The sequence below is a fragment of the Haplochromis burtoni genome, unplaced genomic scaffold (assembly GCF_018398535.1).
Source record: "Haplochromis burtoni strain Fernald_Lab_line unplaced genomic scaffold, NCSU_Asbu1 Contig_5, whole genome shotgun sequence".
Lineage (NCBI taxonomy): Eukaryota > Metazoa > Chordata > Actinopteri > Cichliformes > Cichlidae > Haplochromis > Haplochromis burtoni.
In genome coordinates, this window is record NW_024582366.1 from 4703898 (window position 1) to 4727315 (window position 23418).

General features: G+C 39.5%; 2 protein-coding genes across 2 annotated transcripts; both read left to right on the forward strand.

The window, feature by feature from the left end:
* Positions 1-450: 450 nt before the first annotated feature.
* Positions 451-9637, forward strand: LOC102311442 (intestinal-type alkaline phosphatase). The gene is made up of 11 exons (XM_005920919.3): positions 451-770; positions 993-1109; positions 2030-2145; positions 4057-4231; positions 4610-4782; positions 5088-5213; positions 5343-5412; positions 5687-5821; positions 6720-6911; positions 7000-7116; positions 9053-9637. The coding sequence occupies exons 1-11, from the start codon at positions 695-697 to the stop codon at positions 9322-9324; spliced, it is 1569 nt and encodes a 522-aa protein (XP_005920981.1). The 5' UTR covers positions 451-694; the 3' UTR covers positions 9325-9637.
* Positions 9638-10604: 967 nt separating this feature from the next.
* ankle1 (ankyrin repeat and LEM domain containing 1) lies at positions 10605-21585 on the forward strand. Its single transcript, XM_005920918.3, has 9 exons — positions 10605-11017; positions 11319-11471; positions 12114-12219; positions 12415-12538; positions 12806-15163; positions 15295-15463; positions 19124-19286; positions 19392-19524; positions 20338-21585. Exons 1-9 carry the CDS (start codon positions 10953-10955, stop codon positions 20502-20504), a joined length of 3438 nt encoding a protein of 1145 aa, XP_005920980.1. The 5' UTR covers positions 10605-10952; the 3' UTR covers positions 20505-21585.
* Positions 21586-23418: the final 1833 nt, after the last annotated feature.

A 23418-nucleotide genomic window follows, 5' to 3' on the forward strand; every position in this document is an offset into this window, starting at 1 on the left:
TGCAGCTGTCTGTACTCGGGCTGACAAACTAATAAACACATCTTAGCTCAATCATCCAGATAAGTAAATCTCCAATCTGGACGTTTCTGTGGGATCAAGGAACTCACCTCACAGCCCATTGTTCCTTCAGTGGTGCAAGTTGCAGTCATTGTGCAAATGTACATTTAAATCCAAAACTAAAATAAAAAACTAAAAAATTTGGTCTAATTTTAATTTTTTTATCCTGCTGCTGTGGCACACTGATTTCCCTTGTGGGATCAATAAGCGTCTAGCTAGCTGGCTGATGCACAAAAGTACTTAATCTGGGTAATGATACTGATAGAAGGGATCAAATTAACTATTAGGTATAAAGCTGACAGCAACAATTTTAGGAAACTCCTTTCTGTTTCACATTCTGCAAAGAACACTTTTGCTTTAGCATTATCATGTGAGCTACGGTTTTAATTTCACCGTGGTCCAATAATGATTACTTCTACAAAGCAAATTTAGATCTTCTTAACTATTTTGTACTGACATTGCGTAGTTTACTGCCTCTTCTCCCGTGTGCATGTGTGTGAGAGATTGCATAAAACCTTTTCCCTCAATTGCAAGTTCCTTCGTGTGCCCTTTGCTCCTTGGCTGAATATATAAAGGTGCTTCAGAGTGAGGAAAACATGCTCTTGTTCTCTCTCTGCATTCATATAGAGTCTAGACCATGGCCAACAGACATTATCTATTTTTTATTGGATTACTGATTTCCATTTCGGTGCAGTGGACTTCGTGTGCTAACAGTAAGAATTTGCTACATTTTGTTCATGAGAGCTTCTTCAGAAACTAAGAATATTACTTTCAATTTGCAACACAATTTCAAGCTTAAAGAAAAGACAGTAACAGACATGCAACACATTCGGTGTTGCAAAAACTGACTATTATGCAGTTTATTCATTAAAAAAACATAGAAACACATTTGAATGGCTCTAACCACCTTCACATTTATTTTGTCTCGCTTATAGAGGATGAGCTCGAACCGTTCTACTGGAACAATAAAGGAAGGAATGCTATTCACGCAGCCCTAAATAAACCACGTAATTCACACCAAGCCAAGAATGCCATCCTCTTCCTGGGAGATGGTAAGTCTAAGAAAGAAATTTTCCTACCATTTAAGAAGTTTCTTTAAACTATCAAGTATTTCCTCTTGTACCTCAGTTCATTTATTCAGCTGAAAGACATTTTGAGTCTCTCCATCACTGTGGTGTAACTCACCAAAACATAATAAGGTCTTTTAAAGCCCCAGATTTTGGTACCACAAAAATCATGGTAGGAGATGAACACTGACACATGATCATCTGCTCGGAAAGCCAGGCATAACAAAGTGAAGTGAGGCTCTGCAAAGCCCACAGTGCATGTGGGGTTGCAATATTTGCTCTTGTATCCTTAATCGGGCTAATACCAAAAAAGGGTAAATCGGAAACAGTTTGAAGTCATCTACCATGTCTGGACGTTCAACAAAAATTAATAACAGGTTAGTTCAGTTTGCTTCATTAATTCCATTTAACCAAAACCAAAAGCAGGCGAAATAATTTCCGCTATTGTAAAACAACAGAAACGAATTTCTTTATTCCATTGTGGAAATATAGCCTTACATGAAATCATACATTTGCTGCTATTTAATCTCTGACCCAACATCACTGTTTAGCAGCTTCTCTTTACAAATGACAAATTTATATCTTGATTATGATTTTATGAGCTTCGACTTTTGCCATCACTGATGCTGTCTTCAGCACATTTAGTTTTATCAATATTTATGATTGATAAGTAATATGTAACAGCTCAATAAATGACGTGTTTGTGAGAATACATAGGAAAGTTCTTTTAGTTAATGACCTATTGGTGACACATTAGAAGAGTTTAAGGTTTATATCTGATGACCAGAATGTCCTTTACCAAGTTTCACTAGCTGTTTTATTAGCTGGACCTAATGAGTTCAAAGAGCACAGTGTACTCTCTTGGCTGATGTTATCTACTCACGTGTGATTCCTCCTACTTCCAGGTATGGGTATGCCAACAGTGACTGCTGCCCGGATCCTCAAAGGCCAGTTGGAGGGAGTAAGTGGGGAGGAGTCCAGTCTAGCTATGGATTCTTTCCCCCACCTGGCCCTTTCTAAGGTCAGAACACTATGAGCAACACACTCCGTAGACTTGCATCCTTAAATGTATCGCACATACTTTTATGGTACTAAATCTTACTGATAAAAACAACAACCAGAAAGCAAGATTCAGAGGTGTGGACTCGAGTCACATGACTTGGACTCGAGTCAGACTCGAGTCATTAATTTTATGACTTTAGACTTGACTTGAAAAAATGTTCTAAGACTTGTGATTTGACTTGGACTTTTACACTAATGACATGACTTGAATTGGACTTGAACTAGTTTACTTGAAAAGACTTGATATTTCACCCCAAATATAAAATTTAACACGCATACTATATTATATTATATAGAAAGTGTGCACCATTAATTCAATTCATTCATTCATTTATTCAAATCACACTCCGTACGTATGTGTGCGTGAGCTGTAGCACAGCCAATCAAATTAACCAGATTTTTTTTTTTAAAGAAAAAAAAATGCTCAAAAATGCTGCAAGGAGTTCTTTTTTCAGGTACATAAACTATGAAGTAGTCAACAAAAAACCGAAATGCAATATGCAAAACATCCAAGTAGAGAATCACAGACAGAGATGGAACAACTTCCAACTTTCTCCGACGGTTGAAGTTGCATAAAGAACGGTAGGTGGTGCTTCTCTTTTGCTACAATGAGATAGCTGACTTCATCTAGCAAATGTTGTCCAGGCTCCATTGGTGATACAGTTTTTTTAAATGTGTATGATATTTTTGTCATGTGATTTTAAAGCCGGTCCTACAAGTGCATCTAAGAATAACATGCAGCTTATCTCAGAACTGACGGTGAAAATTATTCTTGGAACTAAGTTTAATTGAGCTGCATTTTAAAGAGGTGCAATTTCACAATTTGTGTATATTTTCTAAGTTCACTATTTCGTCATGTGTTGAGAAAAACACAGATTTAAAAATTACATGGTCTAATATTTACATTTAGCATAACTGCAACATGCTTTTTTCGTTGTTGTTTTTTTAAAGACTCGAAAGGACTTGAAATTCAAAGTTTCAGACTTGTGACTTGACTCGGACTTTTACACCAGTGACTTGAGACTCGACTCTGACTTGCCTGACATTACTTGAGACTTGAGACTTGACTTGAGGATAAAGACTTGAGACTTACTTGAGACTTGCAAAACAATGACTTGGTCCCACCTCTGGCAAGATTACAAACAACAGCTTCAGTGTCACTTGGCATTGATTCTGCAAGTATGCGCTGGAAGGGTGGAACACCACTGTTTCAAAAGAGAAAATATAAAAGCAGACTTAAGTTTGTGTTCAATGTGAGCCAAAATGAGTGACTGAGCCCATGAATTGAGCAGAAGGGTCTTCACAAAGGTCAAAGTTGTTTTCCCACAGACCTCTATGGTAACTAGTGCCATCTGGTGGCCTTCATATAGAATGCAAGGTTAAGGTACTTCATTGGCTTTATTTTTCCTATTCCCATGTTTTATACTGTCTATGGCCATAGTACAAAATATACATATTTGCCATATTCATCAAATCATCCAATGATTCGGATGGGGGTAACATGATCCTGCAAGTGGTCACTCTAATTAGAATAAAAACATTTCATAGATAAAGGTCATCACTCACAACAGCTATTAATTTGCAGTGAAATTCCTCCAAAGCAAAGTCATGCCTTTAATGTAAGGGTCAAGGTTTCAGGTTTTGCCCTTTCACTAGCAGGATACATGTTACCAGCCTAACAAAGACAGGCTTTTTTATCTGCGTTATAAGTCAGGTGACATAACTTTTGTGAAAAATCTAGGACACTTAATTTATGAATGTTCAGTGTTTTAATTTTCTTGATGTCAGTGACAGAATCAGCATTTTCTTTGACAGTGAGCGTGAATATTGGTTAACATGCAATATGTGTGATTGCTTCGGATGCCTGCAGACATACAACGTGGATCAGCAGATGCCAGACAGTGCTGGCACAGCAACAGCGTACCAGTGTGGTGTGAAAGCCAACTATGGCACTCTGGGGGTCAGTGCTGCCACTCCAAGGTACGACTGCCAGGCTTCCCATGGGAATGAAGTCATATCTGTTCTTCACCGTGCCAAGGCTGCAGGTAGACCCACATCCACAAAGCTTTGACTACTTTAAGGCACATGAAAATGATGCTACAAAGCAATAAAATCTTAAAAGTCGAACGTGTACAAGAGAAATAACCTATATACATTTATTGTTCAGTGTACAGCATTAGCTTACTAACTGGACAACTATTCAACTACTATAAATAAAACAATTTTACATCTAAACAGGCGTGTTTTCTGTAGCATACCTCACATCAAGTGTATATATCTAAATATATCTAAATCTAAAAAATAAATGTGTCCTGCATTTTCAAACAAAATTTGTTAACCTCCAGGAGCCTAATCAGTTCAAGTTCTCCAAGTATAACTCAGCAAATATGTTAACGCTATGAAAAATCTGGTCCTTGTTTCAGGGAAATCAGTTGGCATTGTCACCACAACCAGAGTTCAACATGCTTCTCCTGCTGCAGCCTACGCTCACGTTGCCAGCCGGGACTGGTATTCTGATGCTGATCTCCCAAATGAGGCAGTCAAGAATGAGTGCCGTGACATTGCTTACCAGCTGGTTTACAACACAGAGATAAATGTAAGACTTAATCAAAACGAGCAGGCAAATGAACAGTGCACTCACACAAATGATGAATAGAAAAAAAATCAAGGTACTTCTAGACTGAATAAACCAGATAAGGTCTTTTAGATAAGTCATTAAATTTTACCAAAAGCAGATTCCTCGACAGTTTTGTAAAACATGGATGACAGCGAACCTAAGAAACCACTTTCTAATCCAAACCTCAGAAGTACTCGGTAAATAAATCCTCATACACTAAATGTGTTTTTTTTAAGTATTTTACATGTACAAAAATCAAAAGGGGAATATATTTCTGTCTGCAGGTTATCCTCGGTGGAGGTCGTACCTATATGTTTCCCACAACAGTGGAAGACCCAGAGTATTTAAATGAGACAGGAGTCCGAAAGGACGGAAAAAATCTGGTCGATGAATGGCTAAAGAACAAACCGGTAAACAGTGCCTTCATCAAGTGTGCTCATCAGTTTTTAGTTTGAACATGTATCGTGATTTTCATCACTGAGCTTTTTTTTTTTAAAAAACAAACATTTTCCACGTTTGTCATTGTTCCCCACCGACAGAATGCTAAATATGTTTGGAACAAGGCTGACTTTGATGCTATCAATCCTGCAACGACAGACTTCCTGATGGGTAAGAACTCTGAGGTGCATCACTTACAACTGCGTCATACAGAGAAGAAAAACACAAGACCTTGAGTACTCTAGACCCAATAAAAAAACTTAGATTTTTAAACAGTGACGTTTCGCTAAATTCTGCTGAACTCATTTGTCAGTGTTTTTAAGCAATTTATCAAGTTTGTGCCATTTTATTTATTTATTTATTACATATAAAGATTATATATACTATATGTAATATGGCAGATGTAACAGGGGAAAACTGAAGCCTGTAAATTCTTTCTTTTAAGGTCTGTTTGAGCCCAAAGACTGCCGGTACGAGCTGGATCGTGACCCCTCCATGGACCCATCCCTTACAGAGATGACAGAGAAAGCTATCAAGATCCTCAGCAAGAACCCCAAAGGATTTTTCCTCTTTGTGGAAGATAAGTATAGTATATTCACCAAAGAAAGAAATCAGGAATATTAATCAAAACAACAAATCATGGTTGACCTTTTAATGTGAATGTCCGATTGGCAACAACAGACAGAATAAAAACTGTGGCATATTTTCATGTTATTCTCATATTGTGACAATGGCAAAATCAATATCAGTATCAGCCTGCACCAGAGATATGTGGAGGGTCGGCTGAGTGCTGATTAATCTTGATTGCAGGCAGAAGTAAAACCAGTGTTCATTTATTTATTTATTTATTTATTTATTTATTTGCCAAGTCCACCTTTACTTTTGATGACAGATTTGCTTCTTTGGCACATAGAAGATTGTGAAAAAAATATTGTCTGTGTTTCTTTACAGATGTTTCATTCTTATGTATTTATTTTTAGTTTGATGAACTGTTCTGCTCTTCTTCTCTTTAAAACTTGAAAAAAAAGGCTGGTTCATATTAGAAGCCCTTCCCATTGACAGTTTTTTTTTTCTCATTCATCTCTTGCTTCGGGCGTGTGCATTAATACGACTTTCCCCACACAAGTTTACGATGATGCAACATTGACATCATCATTGTCCATTTCCATCTTTTACACATGGCACTGTGTCCAACAAGTGAAATGTGGTCTAATATGACTATGAAGGAGCAGTTACTAACACACTGGTTTCCACAGATAATCTTATTATTAATTTCATGCCATTTTCCATAACTGGAACTCACTTTTGCTGCAATACCATTGGCCAAACTAATATTTGATGTGCTGGTCACAGTTGTAGCATTATGTCGCATTAAGGCTGTACTTTGGGACGCCTACGTTTTCACTGCAATCTCAAACTTTGCAAGAGACGTACTACTACAGATGCTTATTTATCAGTGACTTTCTTCTGAACTTCAAGGGGGAGAATCGACCACGGTCACCATGCAACAATGGCCAAAAAGGCACTCCATGAAGCTGTACAGTTTGACCGAGCAATTGAGCGAACGGCTGACCTCGTCAGTGACCTGGACACTCTGACTATAGTCACTGCAGACCACTCTCATGTTTTTGCTTTTGGAGGTTATTCTCCCAGAGGAAACCCTGTTCTAGGTAAAATGCACTTTTGGAAGAAGCTTTAGCATTAACAAGTCAGCCTCATCTTATGTTCTGAGTGGTAATTTGCCCTTGTGATATACAGGGATCGCTGATACCAAGGCTACTGACAACAAACACTTCACCACTGCTGTGTATGGGAATGGACCAGGATACCAGATTGCCAATGGAAGTCGCCCGGATGTGAATGAATCAATTTCAAGTAAGTGATACTGAGCATCTTTTTATGGAATCCAAATCAATGCAATAGCTCCATCTTGTGGTGTAACAGTAAACCAACTGCACTGCCACAAAACACTCAATCTAGCTTTTCACTGTCACCTCACAAACATTCAGCAATGGAGTTTCATTGAATGGACAATACAGCTTCTTGTGTATATATACACCATTCTTTCAGGTTGTTTTTTTGACGGTGCAGCATTTTAAACAAGGGCTATAAACAGCAGATGATTTAGAAAAAATTCTGTACAATACTTTCATAGGAGTGTTGAATTGTAAAGACTACTTATGAACAGTGTTGGGAAGGTTACTTTTAAAATGTATTCCACTACAGATTACAGAATACATGCCCCAAAATGTATTTTGTAATGTATTCCGTTACGTTACTCAATGACAGTAACGTATTCTGAATACTTTGGATTACCTATTATATTATCATGCTTTTTTACAAATACATGAATGTACTATTACTGTGTGATTTATTACTATTACTGAAGGCTACTCGCATACCAACTAGATGTTTAAATCTTAATATAAAATGAGAAACATTAGGGTGGACATTAGGTAAGGCTGCAGTTTTTGCAGCGATCTCGTATAGAAAACTGTTCCACGCGTATATAAAACAGGGACCTCTGGCTAATACGTCGGGTTCGTGTCGGGCTCGTAGCTGAAAACTAGCTTTACTTTGTTGTCTGGGTCAACTTTGCTAGCGAGAGACAGAGAGAGGTGTTGAAAGGCTGCACCAACGGAACTTATTGTTTCGGAGAAAAACACGAAAAAAGTGTACAGTTGAGTCTTAATAGCTTACTTACAACTGGGCTCGTCAGGCACTCTTCTTGGCTGAAGTGGTTATTATTATATTTACATGCTTCCAGCTCCCGTTTCTGCTCGGTGACAGCTCGTACTTTTCCACTAGCCTTTTTCTCCCTGTCTCGCTCACAGACACATAACGGGTATGGCAGTCCATTCTCCCTGCAGCACGGACTACACTGCCCATGAGGCTACATTCTTTAGGGCTATGCCTGTAACACTCTGCCTATTGCCTTCATATTAAATCATTTTTGTGAATAATTTTAAAAAATATTTCTGCTCGTCATTATGCAAGTAGGGGTGACATGGGCTGCAAGACTGAGACACAGGCTTTAGAGCCTCTTAATGCGTGTTTTGTTTGGGGCGTGGAAACCAAAAATAGAGAGGACATAGCCAAACATATGAAAAGTCAAATACTGCCATGTAATTCCTTTATTTCAGCAAAGTAACTGTATTCTGAATACAACCTTTTTAAACGGTAACTGTAACAGAATACAGTTACTCATATTTTGTATTTTAAATACGTAACGGCGTTACATGTATTCCATTACTCCCCAACACTGCTTATGAATCATTACTAAGTGCCAGAAAATAAGGATTACGATAATGAAACAGGGTAGTGTCTTCATCTGCTTTCATCACGGGGCGACTGTAGCTCAGGGGTTTGGGACGCTCATCTGTAACCGGAAAGTTGCCGGTTTGGTCCCCGGGCTCTCTGTCCTGGTCACTGTGTCCTTGGGCAAGGCACTTTACCCTACCTCTGTTGGCCAGATATGCGATACGCGATATGACAGCCTGCTTCTGTCAGTCTGCCCCAGGGCAGCTGTGACTAAAACTGTAGCTTTCCTCCACCAGTGTGTGAATGAATAGTGGAGTGCTTTTCTTTCCAAGCACCTTAGACTACAATGACCTGGATGGCTGAGAACCTTCACAGACAATAGTGGAATTGTAAAGCGCTATATAAATGCAATCCGTTATTATTATCGATACAGCTAATGGCATCAGTACAATGCGTTTTAGTTTAGTAAGCCAACTGTTGGCTTTTTTTTGTCAACACTGATCTTACTAAAGCTATGCAGCTAATACTCTTCTCTCTTGTTTCCCTTCAGCGGACAACAACTACGTCCAGCAGACTGCTGTCCCTCTTGATTCAGAGACCCACGGCATAGAGGATGTAGCCATTTTTGCCAAAGGTCCCATGTCACATCTTTTTGATGGAGTCCAGGAACAGAGCTACATTGCTCATGTGATGGCTTATGCTTTATGCATAGAGCCCTACGTGGACTGCCAATTACCTGAAGGCAGCCATGCTGTAGCAAGCCACCCTAGCCTGCTGCTTCTTCTGATTAGCCTCCTTCTACTTCCTTTCTACTCTATCTGAGATGACATGATATCTATCCCTGGAAAATCGGTGCTATCTGAGAATTTGGATGAGGAATAAATTATTGTTTTTGCTCTACTGTGTATAATTTAAAAGTGATGCAGTAGTTTTAGACAGTGGTGTTGTTTTATGTAATTTCCAAGTGTTGACACAACTTTGCAGTGAAAACCATTTCTGTTAGTATTGCATAGAGCAATGTTTTAATGCTGTGTTAAGCTCCTGTAAATAAAATCATGTTTGTAATTATACTGGAGATGTACTGAATAAACAAGAGATTTCATATTGACAAATATTGGAGTTACTGTCAAGCACTCTTTTCATGACTGGTTAATTCATTCATTCATCCATTATGTTTCTGACTGATCATAGCACTAGCATACAGAGTTGGTGGTGTTTTATTTGAATTTCCCCAAACTTGGACAGAACTCTGAGTAAGCAGTGCACAATGTGAAGAGAATCCAGATTCACAAGTTCTTTGGCTGTATGTAATAATGTGATTCTTTTAGAATTTTTTGTTGTCATGTGTTTTATGTGAGGTTTCCTTATTTGTTTACAACCCAATAACACACTTCAGAATTTAGTTTTGGATACATTATCAATTTCAATATAAACCCCTATTCGCTATTAGAGTTTACTGGTTCTTGAAAGTATCAGAATCTTTCTCTGCAGTATCCAGGAGTTGATCGAAATTTTCCCCACTACCATGTGCTAGTAGTATCATCAGCAGAAAATACGCATTTTAAATTCATAAATACCTCCCATAAATCATTTATATTCAACAGAAAAAAATATTAGTTGTAAATACATAAATAAATAAATAAATAAATAAATAAATAAATAAATAAATAAATAAATAAATAAATAAATATAGAACTAAGGCAGTCTCCGTCCCTATCCTACTTAAGTAGCCTATTTGAACCTCTTGCAAATTGCCAAATGTATCTTGTAAAGGGATATTAATATTCAGCTTTGCCTTGTGCGCCTTCCTTGATATTAGACTGCATGTGTATTTTTGAGTGGCTTAATGATTCTGAAGTACCATTTCATGTAAGCATTTGTTGTATTATAATGAGTTAATTAGCAGTGTGTGTTCGAGCATTTGAGTTTTATGTGACTCCGTCTATTAATTAAAAGTTTTGAAGCTAAAATAAAATACAGCAGTGGAATAGAAACGCTGTGACCTACAAAGACATCAGTAGTTTTTCAGGCAAAGACTTTGTGCCTTGCTTTAAATGAATCTATCACCTCATTGGTTAACTTTGTCCAATCAGAGGCGCATGTGGGAGGGATTTCCGTTTGCTGCAGGGCTTGGAGGGAAGTCTGAAAACAATGTACCGTAGCTTCATCGAAAAGTAAAAAAAACAAAATGTAGATAAACTGTGAGTTAATGCTTTAGAATCTGAAACAATCGTCCAAGCTGCATTGAAAAAAAAATCATGTGAACGTTTTGCCGGCTTAAACTTTAGGAAAACGTAGTTTAATGTACGCAAACAATAGCTGGATTTCTGCAGCTTGCAAGTCGCCGTTAGCTCTGCTTGCTAACGTGAGCCAAAGCCACGTAGTTTATTACACGCTGCTCGGAAGATGTTCACAGTTTAGATAAATTAAAAAAACAAGTATCGCTGGCCATGGATCGACACACGAGGAGACTGACGAGTCAGCTGTGTAAAGCGGTGAATGAAGGAGATCCCAGGTGAGGTCCATCCCTTTTTCTTCTTTCCCCTGACATGTCCTGTGTTGTAAACATGCTACAGCCACCCACGTCAGACTAACATTAGGATTTACGTTTTTACATTTGTATACCTTATCCAGCTCTGATCTCTCAAAAAGAAAATCAATACTATCCACGATGTCGGTTTTCCAATAAAAAATTAAGTGTGCATGAACTCACGATATCTACATATTTCAGTCCTTACTAGTTTGTTACGGGTGTTTTCATTTTCCGATATGTTAGTTAGTATTTGTCAGTGTAACACGTCTTGCTTTCGTGACAGATCTGTGCAGCAACTTCTTTTACAAGGCGCAAACCCCAATCTGGTGGGTACCAAAGGGGTAGCTGCTGTACACTTATCTGTTGGCAAAGAAACTGAGAAGAACATAAGATGCTTGAAAACCTTGCTGCAATATGGAGCTGACCCCAATATAAGGTATAGATCCAAAACAGTCACTTAACATCATATACATTTAGTCACTATAGTGTATTTTAAGTCAAAGAAGCAAGACAGTTTTTCAGCCTTAGTTCTGGGGTTTTAACACAAGCATTGCATTAACTCACTACTACATAGTCCCCCATTTTATAAAAGGATTGTATTTAATATTTGCATGAAAATGCTTTGCACTTAATGACTGCCTGAAGTGTAGAAGCCTTGGACATGCTCTGCCAGGCCTCTACTGCAGCCACCTTCAGTTGCTGGTTTGTTTATGTCTATGCCAGTGTCTTCAGTAGCTGAAAAACATGCTCTCTTGGGTTGCCCGTTGAAGGACATCTTATTTATTTTTCTATACAAATTCTTGGGTTGCTTTTGCAGTATGTTATGACTGTCATTCCTAAACAATTGCTGCAAAAGTTTTGTTAAACTCTTTGAATCAAAACGTGAAGTCTGCACTCCAATCCCATCTGGATTGTTTCATTTAAAATCTACTGTTGTGGTTTACGGAGACAGAATTGCCAAAATTGTGCTGTTTGTATTTGTTTACTTACCGTGGTATATCAGTAGTTGTGTTTGAAATATTGGCCAGATTTTTCATAAACTTTGCACCGACTTGTAATGATGAAATGTCGATTTTAGGTCATCAGAAGGCCTCACTCCTCTTCATGTTGCTGCACTGTGGGGATGTTATCAAAATCTCAAGCTGCTCTTGATGAACGGAGGGAATCCATATATCAAAGATAATGTATGAATTGCTTAATCGTGGCTTTTAGACTAGTTTTTGGGAACATTTAGGTTAATCTGTTGTTTATATTTGTGACAACTTCAAGAGAATACCTGAAGGGTACTGTAAAGTATACTATAAAATTCTAATCTTTTGCTTTGAATATAGTGAACATTTTACTTTGAGTTTGCTCTTACTTCCGCTTTATTAATCCAGGAAGGAAACACTCCACAGCAGCTTGCAGAGCAACAGGAAAATCGAAAATGTGCCCATCTCCTTCAGGAATACCAGGCTGGCCCAACAGACACTGAGGAGGATGACATACCTCAGTTCCAATACTGTAAGATGACCTTTTTCAAGTCTTTGACAGTTGTATAATCACACTGAGAGCGCTGTTGAGAAGCTCCGCTACCGATTGTGAAACCAAAGGAGTTAAAATATTGGCAGTAGCATTACCTGTTTTTACTATCAAATAATGAAAAAACACAAGAACTATAACCTGCAGAACTCCCCGCCAGGGTGTAAAGAGTGGATAAGAAAAGTTTCAGGTTTGTCTTTACAGAATTTTGCTGACAGACTGAACTATGTTCATTTTTTTCCTTCACAGCTCTGTATTCCGACCAGACAGACATGTCCAGCTATCCTGAATCGGACTACAGCTTCAGTTCCCACACATCCATGATAAGTGACTTTGGTGAAGCCCCACTGAGCAGCACAAGGCGCTCTTCATTTTTTAACCTGTCTAACATTAATGGACGACTAAGTTGCAGAAGTGTATCGCATCACAGACCATCTTATCCTTCCATACTTTCAAGCACTCGCATGTCTGCGGTGGAGCCTGCAGCTGCAGTATCGAATCTTAAAGAAGATGGCAATTGTACCGATGATACCACATCGAAAGGCGAGGAATGTACTGCTTCACCTGATGGCATAATCCCTCCTTCCAACTTCCCTGCAGTTTCCTTCATGCGAGCAAGTCGGAAGAGCGTGAGCTTCAGAGATGACGTGGATGAATATTACCCTGTTTTCAGCCCCGAATCTCCCCAACAGAATCCTGCTGTTGATGGCTGCCAGCACAGCTTACCTTTTGACATATCTGAGTATTCTGATTTCCTGGATTCAGAACGCATGGCTACTATTTTAGACAAGCAGGGCATTGACGCCACATCACCAGATCATGTCTACATTTTCTGCAGGGAAAGCAGTGAGAGCACAGAAGAGGATTTGGAGAAAACAGTCCTTGTTCACTGTGCTTTGGAAGAAAGTGATGATGAACAGGAAACAGAGCGCGTAAAAGACACTCAGGGGAACAGTGATGAAAACAAAGTACACTGCCATTCCACTGGCAGCAGCAGTGGAACTAGTAGTAGCCATTATAGTAGCTGTGAGAGTGACCATTACACCAGTGCTCTGGATGCCTCTGTAAACCCTGAACGTCTTTCACTTAGTGCAGCAGATGATGTTTCTGCCAAGACTGCATTAGACAGAAAGACTCTGATTTCTACAAATTCTGATTGTGAACTTACAAAGATTCACATGAAAGCTAATACTGATTCCAAACCTCAAACGGTTGAGCGTTTATCAGGTATGCTTAATAAACTGACCTTGTCTGGAGTAAAAAATCCAAACAATGATATAGTTCAGGGTTGTGGTGGTAATGATGTGGACAGTCCAAGTAAGGAAGATGTTGTTGAGTCCGCAGCAGTAGAAGAAAAAAGTGATCATCCATTCACACCCAGTCCTTTTGTAACAGGCAGGACACGCTCAAGAATGAGCCGTTGCTCGCTGAGAACAAGCAGAACTGAGAGCCTCTCCACATCTTTGTTCGAAGATACCCTGCCTACACCAGTTCGAATACGCCGCCAGACTCCCAGATCTCCAACCAGTGAAGAGTTTTATAACTCACCACGCTTACCATCCAGTGCACACTGCTTTTCAGGCAGACCCACAGAAGGAGGGTGCTTGTCTGTGGACTGCCAAGAGACACAGTCCAGTACTCTCAGAGGCTCAAGTGTTAGTAACAGCCAGGCTGATACGCTTCTCCTCTCTACAAGTGTGACAGACTCTGCTGTTCAGTCACAGACTTTGTGTGACACGTTTCTACTCGAGAGCAATAATGACAATTCAGTCAGTGCTTATGAGAGAAACATTGCAGAGATTGCTCTTGCTATGCAGGAACAGAACTGTAATCTCACTGAAGACGGGGAATTTCTGACTGACGATCTGACAAGTTCAGATGAGACAACTACAAAGAGAAATGTAAACGATACCCCTCATGAGGAGCAGGTAGAAAGCCTAAACAATGAAGATGCCTGGATAACTAGGGACTGTAGCTCTCTGCCAGACTCTGTGTCGTCATCATCCACCTCCAGCTATGGTTCTCCAAGGAGATCCAAGGAGGACTCTGATTTTCCCTGCACCCCAGGTACTGGCTGCACACCGAGGTACAGCATGAGCAGGCTTTCAAGCTGCCGTAGGCCACAGCACCTGGCTAACTTGTCCTACACCCCTGGAGGGCGTCCACACATTCAGGATGTGGACGAACCAGTAGAGTACCTGTACACAGATACTGAACGCGGCCACAAACTGATTGAGACCCATGTCCCACCTACAGCAGATACCTCCCTCAGCTCCAGCGTGAGTACTACCAGCAGTGAGGAGACCATACTTTATGACTGGCGTACTTTGCATGCTGACATGGTGGATAGCAAAGAAAAAGAGAATCAGAAACCCCAGGTGGAGGTACAGAAGGTGGAAAATGAGAAGTGTGTGGACAATATGTTGCCAGAAATCAGAGGGATAACTGACAAGGAGCTCAGATCGAGGCTGGTGGAGCTGGGGGAAAGTCCAGGCCCCATCAGCAGTCGTACAAGGCCCACCTACATGCGAAGACTGTGCCGCCTGGTACAGGAGTCCAACTGCCAGTCACAATATCAACAGAAGAAGTTAGAGCAACCACAAGCAGGTAATGCTTTATTTCAAGTTTTTAAGTGACTTAAGGTAAGTTGAGCTCTGTTGTAACATTTCATTAAATATAATATCTACTCTTAAAATATTTGAACACATACATTGACATTTAGTTTTTTATTTTTACAGATGCAGGTTACAGTCCAGAATTGTGTAGGGTTCTGGAGACCTTTAATCTTCCCAATTGCCAGGCTGATGAGCAGGCTTTGTGCCAGCAGTTTGACCAACCAGATCAGAACAGGAAGTGGAGAGAGGGCATCATCAAGTCCAGTTTCAACTACCTGCTGCTTGATCCAAGGTGCTTTTACCGTCATTTTTATTTATGTTTTGTTTTCTTCTGTGCATTCAGAGGAGATGAGTTGTTGCTGACTGTGTGAATATGTTCACATTCACACTTCAGTAGATGCATCAGAGAGCACTTGTGCTCTGGATTCACCCCTATAAATCTCTAGTCATATTAGTTGTCTAAATTGAGCTAGTAATGGGCTTGTTTGTGTCTAATACAATACAACTTTATTTATATAGCACATTTAAAAACCAACGGTATACCAAAGTGCTTCACAATAAAACAGCAGGTTAAAACATGAATTAACAAAGTACTGAATATGCTAACAGGTCACTGGCACTAATTACACAAGAATAAAAGTGAATATTAAATAAAACTTGCTAAAAACACATAGGTTTTAAGTAGAAGAAGATATTAAGAAAGATAAAATTGGAATTAAGTATAAAATACAGGCGTTAACCAACCGGGAAAGAAAGATTAAATAAGTGAGTTTTTAATCGTGATTTAAATAATTGGATGGAGTCAGATGCGCGAATAGCAATGGGAAGGTTGTTCCACAGGTTAGGTGCAACCAGGGCAAACGCACGGTCACCTCTGCTCTTATGCTGAGATCTAGGCTGTACCAAGAGTAATTGGTCGGACGATCTGAGGGCTCTCCCAGGAGTGTATGGTCTAAGAAGTTCGGCGAGATAGCTAGGAGCTGCATTATTCATAATTTTGAAGGTAAGCGGCAATATTTTAAATTTGATGCGGTATTTGATGGGGAGCCAGTGCAAATCAGCAAGGACAGGGGTGATAGAGGCAAACCTTCCGGTACCAGTTAAAAGGCGTGCCGCAGCATTTTGGACAAGCTGTAATCTATGGAGAAGAGCAGCAAGAAAAGGGAATTACATTAATCTAATCTAGAGGTCACAAAGGCATGAATAAGCTTTTCAAGACCCTTATGTGGTAGACGCAGTTGGTAGAAGCTAGATTTGACTACAGAGGACACTTGTTTGTCATATTTGAAAGAGCTGTCCAGCAGCACACCTAGATTACTAACGGTGTCAGAGAGGAAAGTGGCAAGGGATCCAAAGGTATCAACTAGTTGGCCCCGGGGGAAATGACTGTCAAACACCACAATTTCGGTTTTCTTTTCTTTTAAGATAAGAGAGTTGCCCAAAAGCCATTTGACTTCTCTCATGCACTCTAGGAAGCAGTGCAGTGACAGCAACATCGTCACTTAGCTGAAAGTAAATTTGTATATCATCAGCATAGCAATGAAATGACATGTTGTATTTTTCAACGGTTAAGCCTAGAGGTAGCATATAGAGTGAGAATAACATTGGGCCCTACACAGAGCCTTGAGGCACGCCACAGCAGAAGGATGCTGCAGAGGAAGAATAGGTACCCAGAGTGACAGAGGGGGACCTTGTTCGAAAGATGAGATTTAAACCAGTTAAGGGCGTCACCTCTAATGCCAACTGTATGTTCTAACCTCGTTAGCAGAATATTATGGTCCACCATATCAAAGGCTGAGGACAAGCCCAGTAAGACTAAGACCGCTGAACCACCTGAATTGGCAATTAGGAGAAGATCATTAAGGACTCTCAGCAGAGCTGTTTCAGGGCTATGACGTGGTTTAAAGCCAGACTGAAATTTATCACTGATGTTGATGAATGAAGTTGCGAGAGAACGATCTTCTCCAAGATTTTGGACAGGAACGGGAGTTTGGAAATCGGCCTGTAATTCACAAGGTCATTATGATCGAGGCTCTTGTTTTGAAACGGGCTGCACTATGGCATGTTTAAAGGCTGTCAGAACATGGCCAGAAAGCAATGAAGAATTCATTAGAGTTAAAATACTGGGCCCAATTGTATCAAAACTATCCTTGATAATGCGTGATGGCAGAATATCATGTACAGAATTTGTATTTTTCAGTTGTTCAGCTATTTGCTTAGCAGTGAGTAACACTGGCGCAAACTGATGAAAGGTTGATAAACATCCTGGGGTGAAAGCAGGGCTCACAACTAAAGGGTGTGAAGACTTGAGAGATAAAATTTTATCTGTGAAGTAATTTAAAAATTGTTCGCAGAGACCTGGAGACGTATTTCCACCTCCTCTCGGCTCTGCACCACACACGTCGTAGGGCACGTGTTGAGTTGTTTAACCAATGTTGGGAATTGGTTTGAGGACATTTCATTTTAATAGGTGCTACAACGTCAAGGATAGAGGAGCATGTGGATAGCAAAGAATTAGCAAAGTCATCAACTGTATGAGGTATAGGACAATCAGTAATAGTGGGTGCAGAATTAATGAACACCACAGAAAAATTAGCCACAGTTTCAGAATTAATTATGGGCATAGGGTGTCTGAGGCCCTCAGGGTGCATAAATCAACATCAGAAATAACTGGGAAGTGATCAGAGATCCCAACATTGTGGGTGTTCTTAATACAAACGTCATATGAAAAAAAAAAACAGATCAAGGGTATGGCCTTTAGAGTGGGTTGGTTCATTTAGCCACTGAACAAGGTTAAGAGAGTCAGTTAGAGCAAGAAAGTCTTTGGCTAATGGATCATCCTTACAACAGATATCAATATTAAAATCACCAGTGATAAGAACACCGTCATATTTAAAAAGAACAGATCCTAATAGCTCAGCAAAATCCTGTATAAAAGCCTTGTTGTATTTCGGCAGTCGGTAGACCACAACACACAGAGTTATAGAAGAATCGGCCAACTCCAGTAATTGAACTTCAAGGCTAGGGTAGGTAGGGGAGGGGAGCTGCCGAATTTTATGTTTATTTTTAAAAACTGAGGCTAAGCCACTACCTCTGCCTGTAAGCCTAGGTGAGCTGAAGAAGGCACAGTCTGGGGGGAGAAGTTCCAAGAAGGAGAACGTCTCACCAGGGCTAATCCAAGTCTCCGTCAGGAACAAAACAGCCCTGAGGCGAGGAAAAAGTCATTTAAAACACCAGCGACCTTACATTTAGTAGAGCCATCCGTGTCATGGGCGCCATGTCCCTACTCGTAGTGCGTCGCAAACGGCTTAGGTTGCTGTGATGCACGCCACCTCTGGAAGACGTTATCCAGGTCTGAATAGGCAGGCATGGGACTGGGAGGGCTGGGTAAACTTGCTGTCCGACGGAGCAGATCCACCGACGACTAAGCGATCTGGCAAGAAGGCAATCACGGGAGGAGGAGAGAGGACGTAGAATATCCATGCTAGCATGTGGATTAGCCATAGCCTGTGGTTTAAGGTAAGCCTTAATACGGACGTGAATGCCACTCCGTTTGCCCCGCTTCCTATAGCGTTTCTTGTACATGGTGGGTAGGGGTAGTCAGGATATGCTGGTGGAGGAGTCTGATTGTGACAGGGTGGCGTCTCCCAGAGTCCAGCATGGATCGGAACCATAGGAGTGAGAGAATTGAAGATTTAAGTGTTTGTCAGTCATAAGTAATTAGTGCATTGCCACCTGATGAGAATATTACCAAGAGAATGAGGAATACAATGCAAAAGTCAACAAAGAGGGGTTGAAAGGAGAGGTGAAGACGGCCTGCCGAGCACACTGGCACCATCTTTGAAACCCCCAGTTTAAATGTCTAAGCCAAATAAAGTTTTAAAATAGAATACCATAAACACCTCTCAACTCTAAAAATATTAATTGAATCGTTTATTTCCCTCTCTGACAGAGTGACAAAAAACCTTCCCTTTCGCAGTCACACCATGACCCCAAAGGAGTGTTTCCAGACTTTTATCCATGCTATATTTTATGTTGGCAAAGGAAAACGCTCCCGTCCCTACAGTCATCTGTACGAGGCTTTAGAATACTTTAAAGGTGACAAAACCTCAAAGGTAAGGATGCAAATATTGATCGGTATTAATATATCATATTGAAATAGTCTTTAATCGCGTAGTAAATATGTAGTTTGATTCTTTCTTTTTTCTTCCTTGTCACAGAAACTGTGCTCCAAAGTCCATCACATCCTTCAGGTGTGGAACACAGGGCAGGGTGTCATCTCTCTGCATTGTTTCCAAAATGTTATTCCTGTGGAAGCCTACACAAGAGAGGCCTGCATGGTGGAGGCGATTGGTGAGTGCATGTGGGCGAAACTTATCAAAAACTGTGAAATAAACATCACTACAATCTACAACATGACTGCTGAATCTGAAACCACCCTTGCAAACATCAGCCAAATAGGGGAAGGACCAATGATGTTAGCGGCTCATCACTGCCTCATTGGTGCCTTAAATTACTACTGTTGAAGTGTACACCTCCATGTTTAATACGTCCGTGTTGTTGAGCCCTAGCGACCTCTTGGAATATTGTAATTTGTAATTTTTAATATTGATAATTGTCTGAGTATCTTTTTTCTTTGGCAACCCTGCATATATTAAGTTACTCTGAAGTGATGGAACAGTGGTGCAGTGTTTAAGAAAAAGCAAAAAAGGTTTGGGGTTCAGATCCACCAGCTGCTTGGGCCTACCTGTGGAGATCCATGTGCGAGTGTGCTCTGGCTGGCACGCTTTTCTCAATGCCACAGGAAGCTCTTGTTGTGCAGTGCAAGCAATGGAAAAAAATGGGTTTTAGAGCATGGTGATGCATGTTGCATTCTATGTGAACGGCTTATAAGCAGTTAAAAAATAAAAATGGGTGGATAGAGGACAAAAAAAACCCTGAAACTGTATTATTTTAAGATATTAACACAAACATTCAGGAAAAATAGAGAAATTGTATCTAATAGCAGCATTAAGTTTGAGTGATATTAACTAATACCAACATTTTACTGTTTAAACCTGTGATAGGTGCTCGGTTTGGTTTTCATAAACTGCTAAACGCAATACTGTGTTTGACAACACTGATAGATTTGTCAGTGAAGCAACTTGACTTTCTCAACTGTTGCAGGGTTGAAGATGCTCACGAATCAGAAGCGAGGGGATTTCTATGGCATCGTGTCCAACTGGCAGACAAAGAAGAAACGGGAGCTCGGCATCCACCTGCTGTACCGTGCCATGCAGATCTTCCTGGCTGAGGGTGAAAGACAGCTTAGACCAGCTGACATCAGACAGTAGAGACACCCACTTGCAGTGGGGTATGAACTGCTTAAACATCAGAAGGGAAAATACCACTACTTCAGAAGACGACACAATCCTTCATTTTACAAAGATTGAGTAATGACTTTAAAATTAAGAGCTCTGGAACTTTTACCAGAATTTTATCATCTTTTGCTGATAAACTAAGACTGAATCCTCATACCCAGGGATTTGCAGTTTGACAAATGTGACATTAAGTTCAGTTATAGCATCTTAAATGTATATCGTGGTCATATTTTAAAATATCCTTCTTCAAAGTGCTCTTAGCGTATTTAACGCTGTGCCATGAGCAGAGAATGATGGATTTGAACCCCAACTAGCAGACATTTTCTATTGTTTCATATTATGCTAGCTGAGATCTTTTACTTGTAGTTTTTTTTAAAGAGTACTTGAGGATTTCACTTTGAAAACACACATTTTGCATTTAATTTTTTCATGGAGATTGAAGAGCTATTTTCTGAGCATACTTTGTTTGGTCTGGCCAGATGTGGTTAACACGATGACACAATATTATCACAAAACTTTAAAAAACTCAAGATTTTAATAATAGAAATCAAGATCAAGCTATTTACTACAAACATTATTCCCATTTGGTTACTTTTGTTGACTCTTGTAGAATAAATTGGTTATGACTGCAAAATTTTCCAAAGAAGCAAGGAGAGCAGTAAACACAGGAACACCTAATCAGGTTACTATTTCTGTTTTTAAAAAAATGTTGTACTTATCAGGGCTTTTTAACTGTGGGTTAGCATGTTAGGTTTCCTAGAACCTCATTGTGTTCTAAAATAGGATCTTTTGTCATTTGTAAATATAGTATTTCAGTTAAATTGCATTAAAAAAAGTTAATGTGGGTACATTTCTATCCAGGTGTTTACAAAATCAGCAGTAGAGGCAGGATGCTTTAGCGTTATGGGTCAGCTACAGACAAATGTTACACTTTATTGGCAAAACATTTGATCTATTATGATTATTTCTGCAACTTTCTGATGTTATGAAATAGATGTATTCATTATTAATAAAAAAAGATATACAACTTTAAAAGGAACCTTTTTTTTTTGTGATGAGACACTACAGAGTGGGTTGCAGCTTAATAGCAGTTGCAGGGTTACCCACATGGAACGGCATACATATATATAAGATATATACATATATATATATATATATATATATATATATATCACACATATATATATATATATACACACACACACACACACACACACACACACACACACACACACACACACACACACATATATACACACACCCATGACCCATTTAAGGAAGTACACGAATGCTTTAGCTGGTTGGAAGTATATCTCCATGATCTGCATATGTGAAGCCCAGCAGACTTTCTGAGTCAGTAGCAGAAACAGTTTCAATGTTTCAGGCCATTTCATGTGGTACTCAGGATATTCTGAATGTAAGTTATATCTCAATTATCTCATAAGACATGTAAAAAAATGAAGGCTAAGTAGTGACATTATTACAGTGTCAGGATGATGTGGAAGCTCCAGGTATTACTTTATATCACAAAACAACACTAATTCTAACAACTGGAATAGCATTTTAGATATACATGTGTTGCACCCCCCCCCCCCAAATAAAAATCTACGTACAACTTTTCCATGAGCGAGTAAAGCGCTGGATATATGAGAGCATTAACCTTTAGCTCTTATGCCAGTGGTATGAAAACAAACTCTACTATTTTAAGTGTGTAATAGCATGAAAACTGTGTAGATTTATTTAGCCCTCATGTTGTTGTTATGAAAAATAAAGCCCCTTCTCTGTAGTCTGTTATTTTCACTGTTTTTTGAATTGTCATGCACAAAAATACATTGTTGCAACTTATGTAAATGTGTGATCACATGCTCTATTTTGACTTTCTGTGATTTCAATGTAACAAAAGAAAAAAAATATATCTGCAAACTGCTTCACTGGTTTGTCCTTTCTTTATTCCCAGTCTTTGGTGGCCCTCTAGTGGACAAAGGAAGTAATTAATTTTGTTATTATGTGTACAAGGCAATTCTCTTGACGTAATAACTTCTCTTTAGCTGCTGTAGTTCACTGAAGGTGGTTTTTGGTGTAGCCCACATGTCATGCAGATCGTTGAACTGTGCTTAAGTCTGATACGCCTTCATTTTGTTTGTACCCTCCCCCCCTTAAAAAAAATCAATGTGACCTTCGGTTGCATCTTTCCTACACACCCACACACAAAGAAACACACAAAGTCATTAACAGTGCGCATAAAACTGCTTTGTGAGAATGAGTTATCTCTCTACTTGGTAAAATATTCACAACTAATTTTCAAAGAATGTTCTTTAATTACTGTTATCATGACTCATTCTGTATCATCTACAGCTTCTTGTTAGTGGTTAGGCAATATTTCTCACATGATCTGCACAAGAACACTAAGTGTACTCTTATTTGCCACTGGTGTCAGTCCTGAAGCCAGTAACGAGGCCTGCACATCTCTTATAAATGGTAAATTAAGTAACTGCTTCTTTCCCCTGCAAACATTTCTGAATTTAGACTCTTTAGATAACATCTTAAAATGATGGACATTAACTTACATAATATAAGCAATCGCAAAAATAGAGGCATGTCTAAAATTAAAGAATATAAAGTAGGCCTGCTTTTAAAGCTTCAAATTACTGTTACAGTACATGTGGTGAAACTAAAGTGAAACTAAAAGACCACTAGCAGGGGTTTTCCAATTCCACCAGTACTGTTCTTGATTTTTGCTGGTCAAGAAGTGTTATAATACAGAATCGGCACACATCAGTTTTTCATTTGAAAAACAAGCAGGTACTTTCCTGGTAAGGTAGCTCAGCAAACCCCAGGCAAAAAAAAGCATCTCTCTGGCCTTGCACTTTGTAAACTTTAGAAAGAG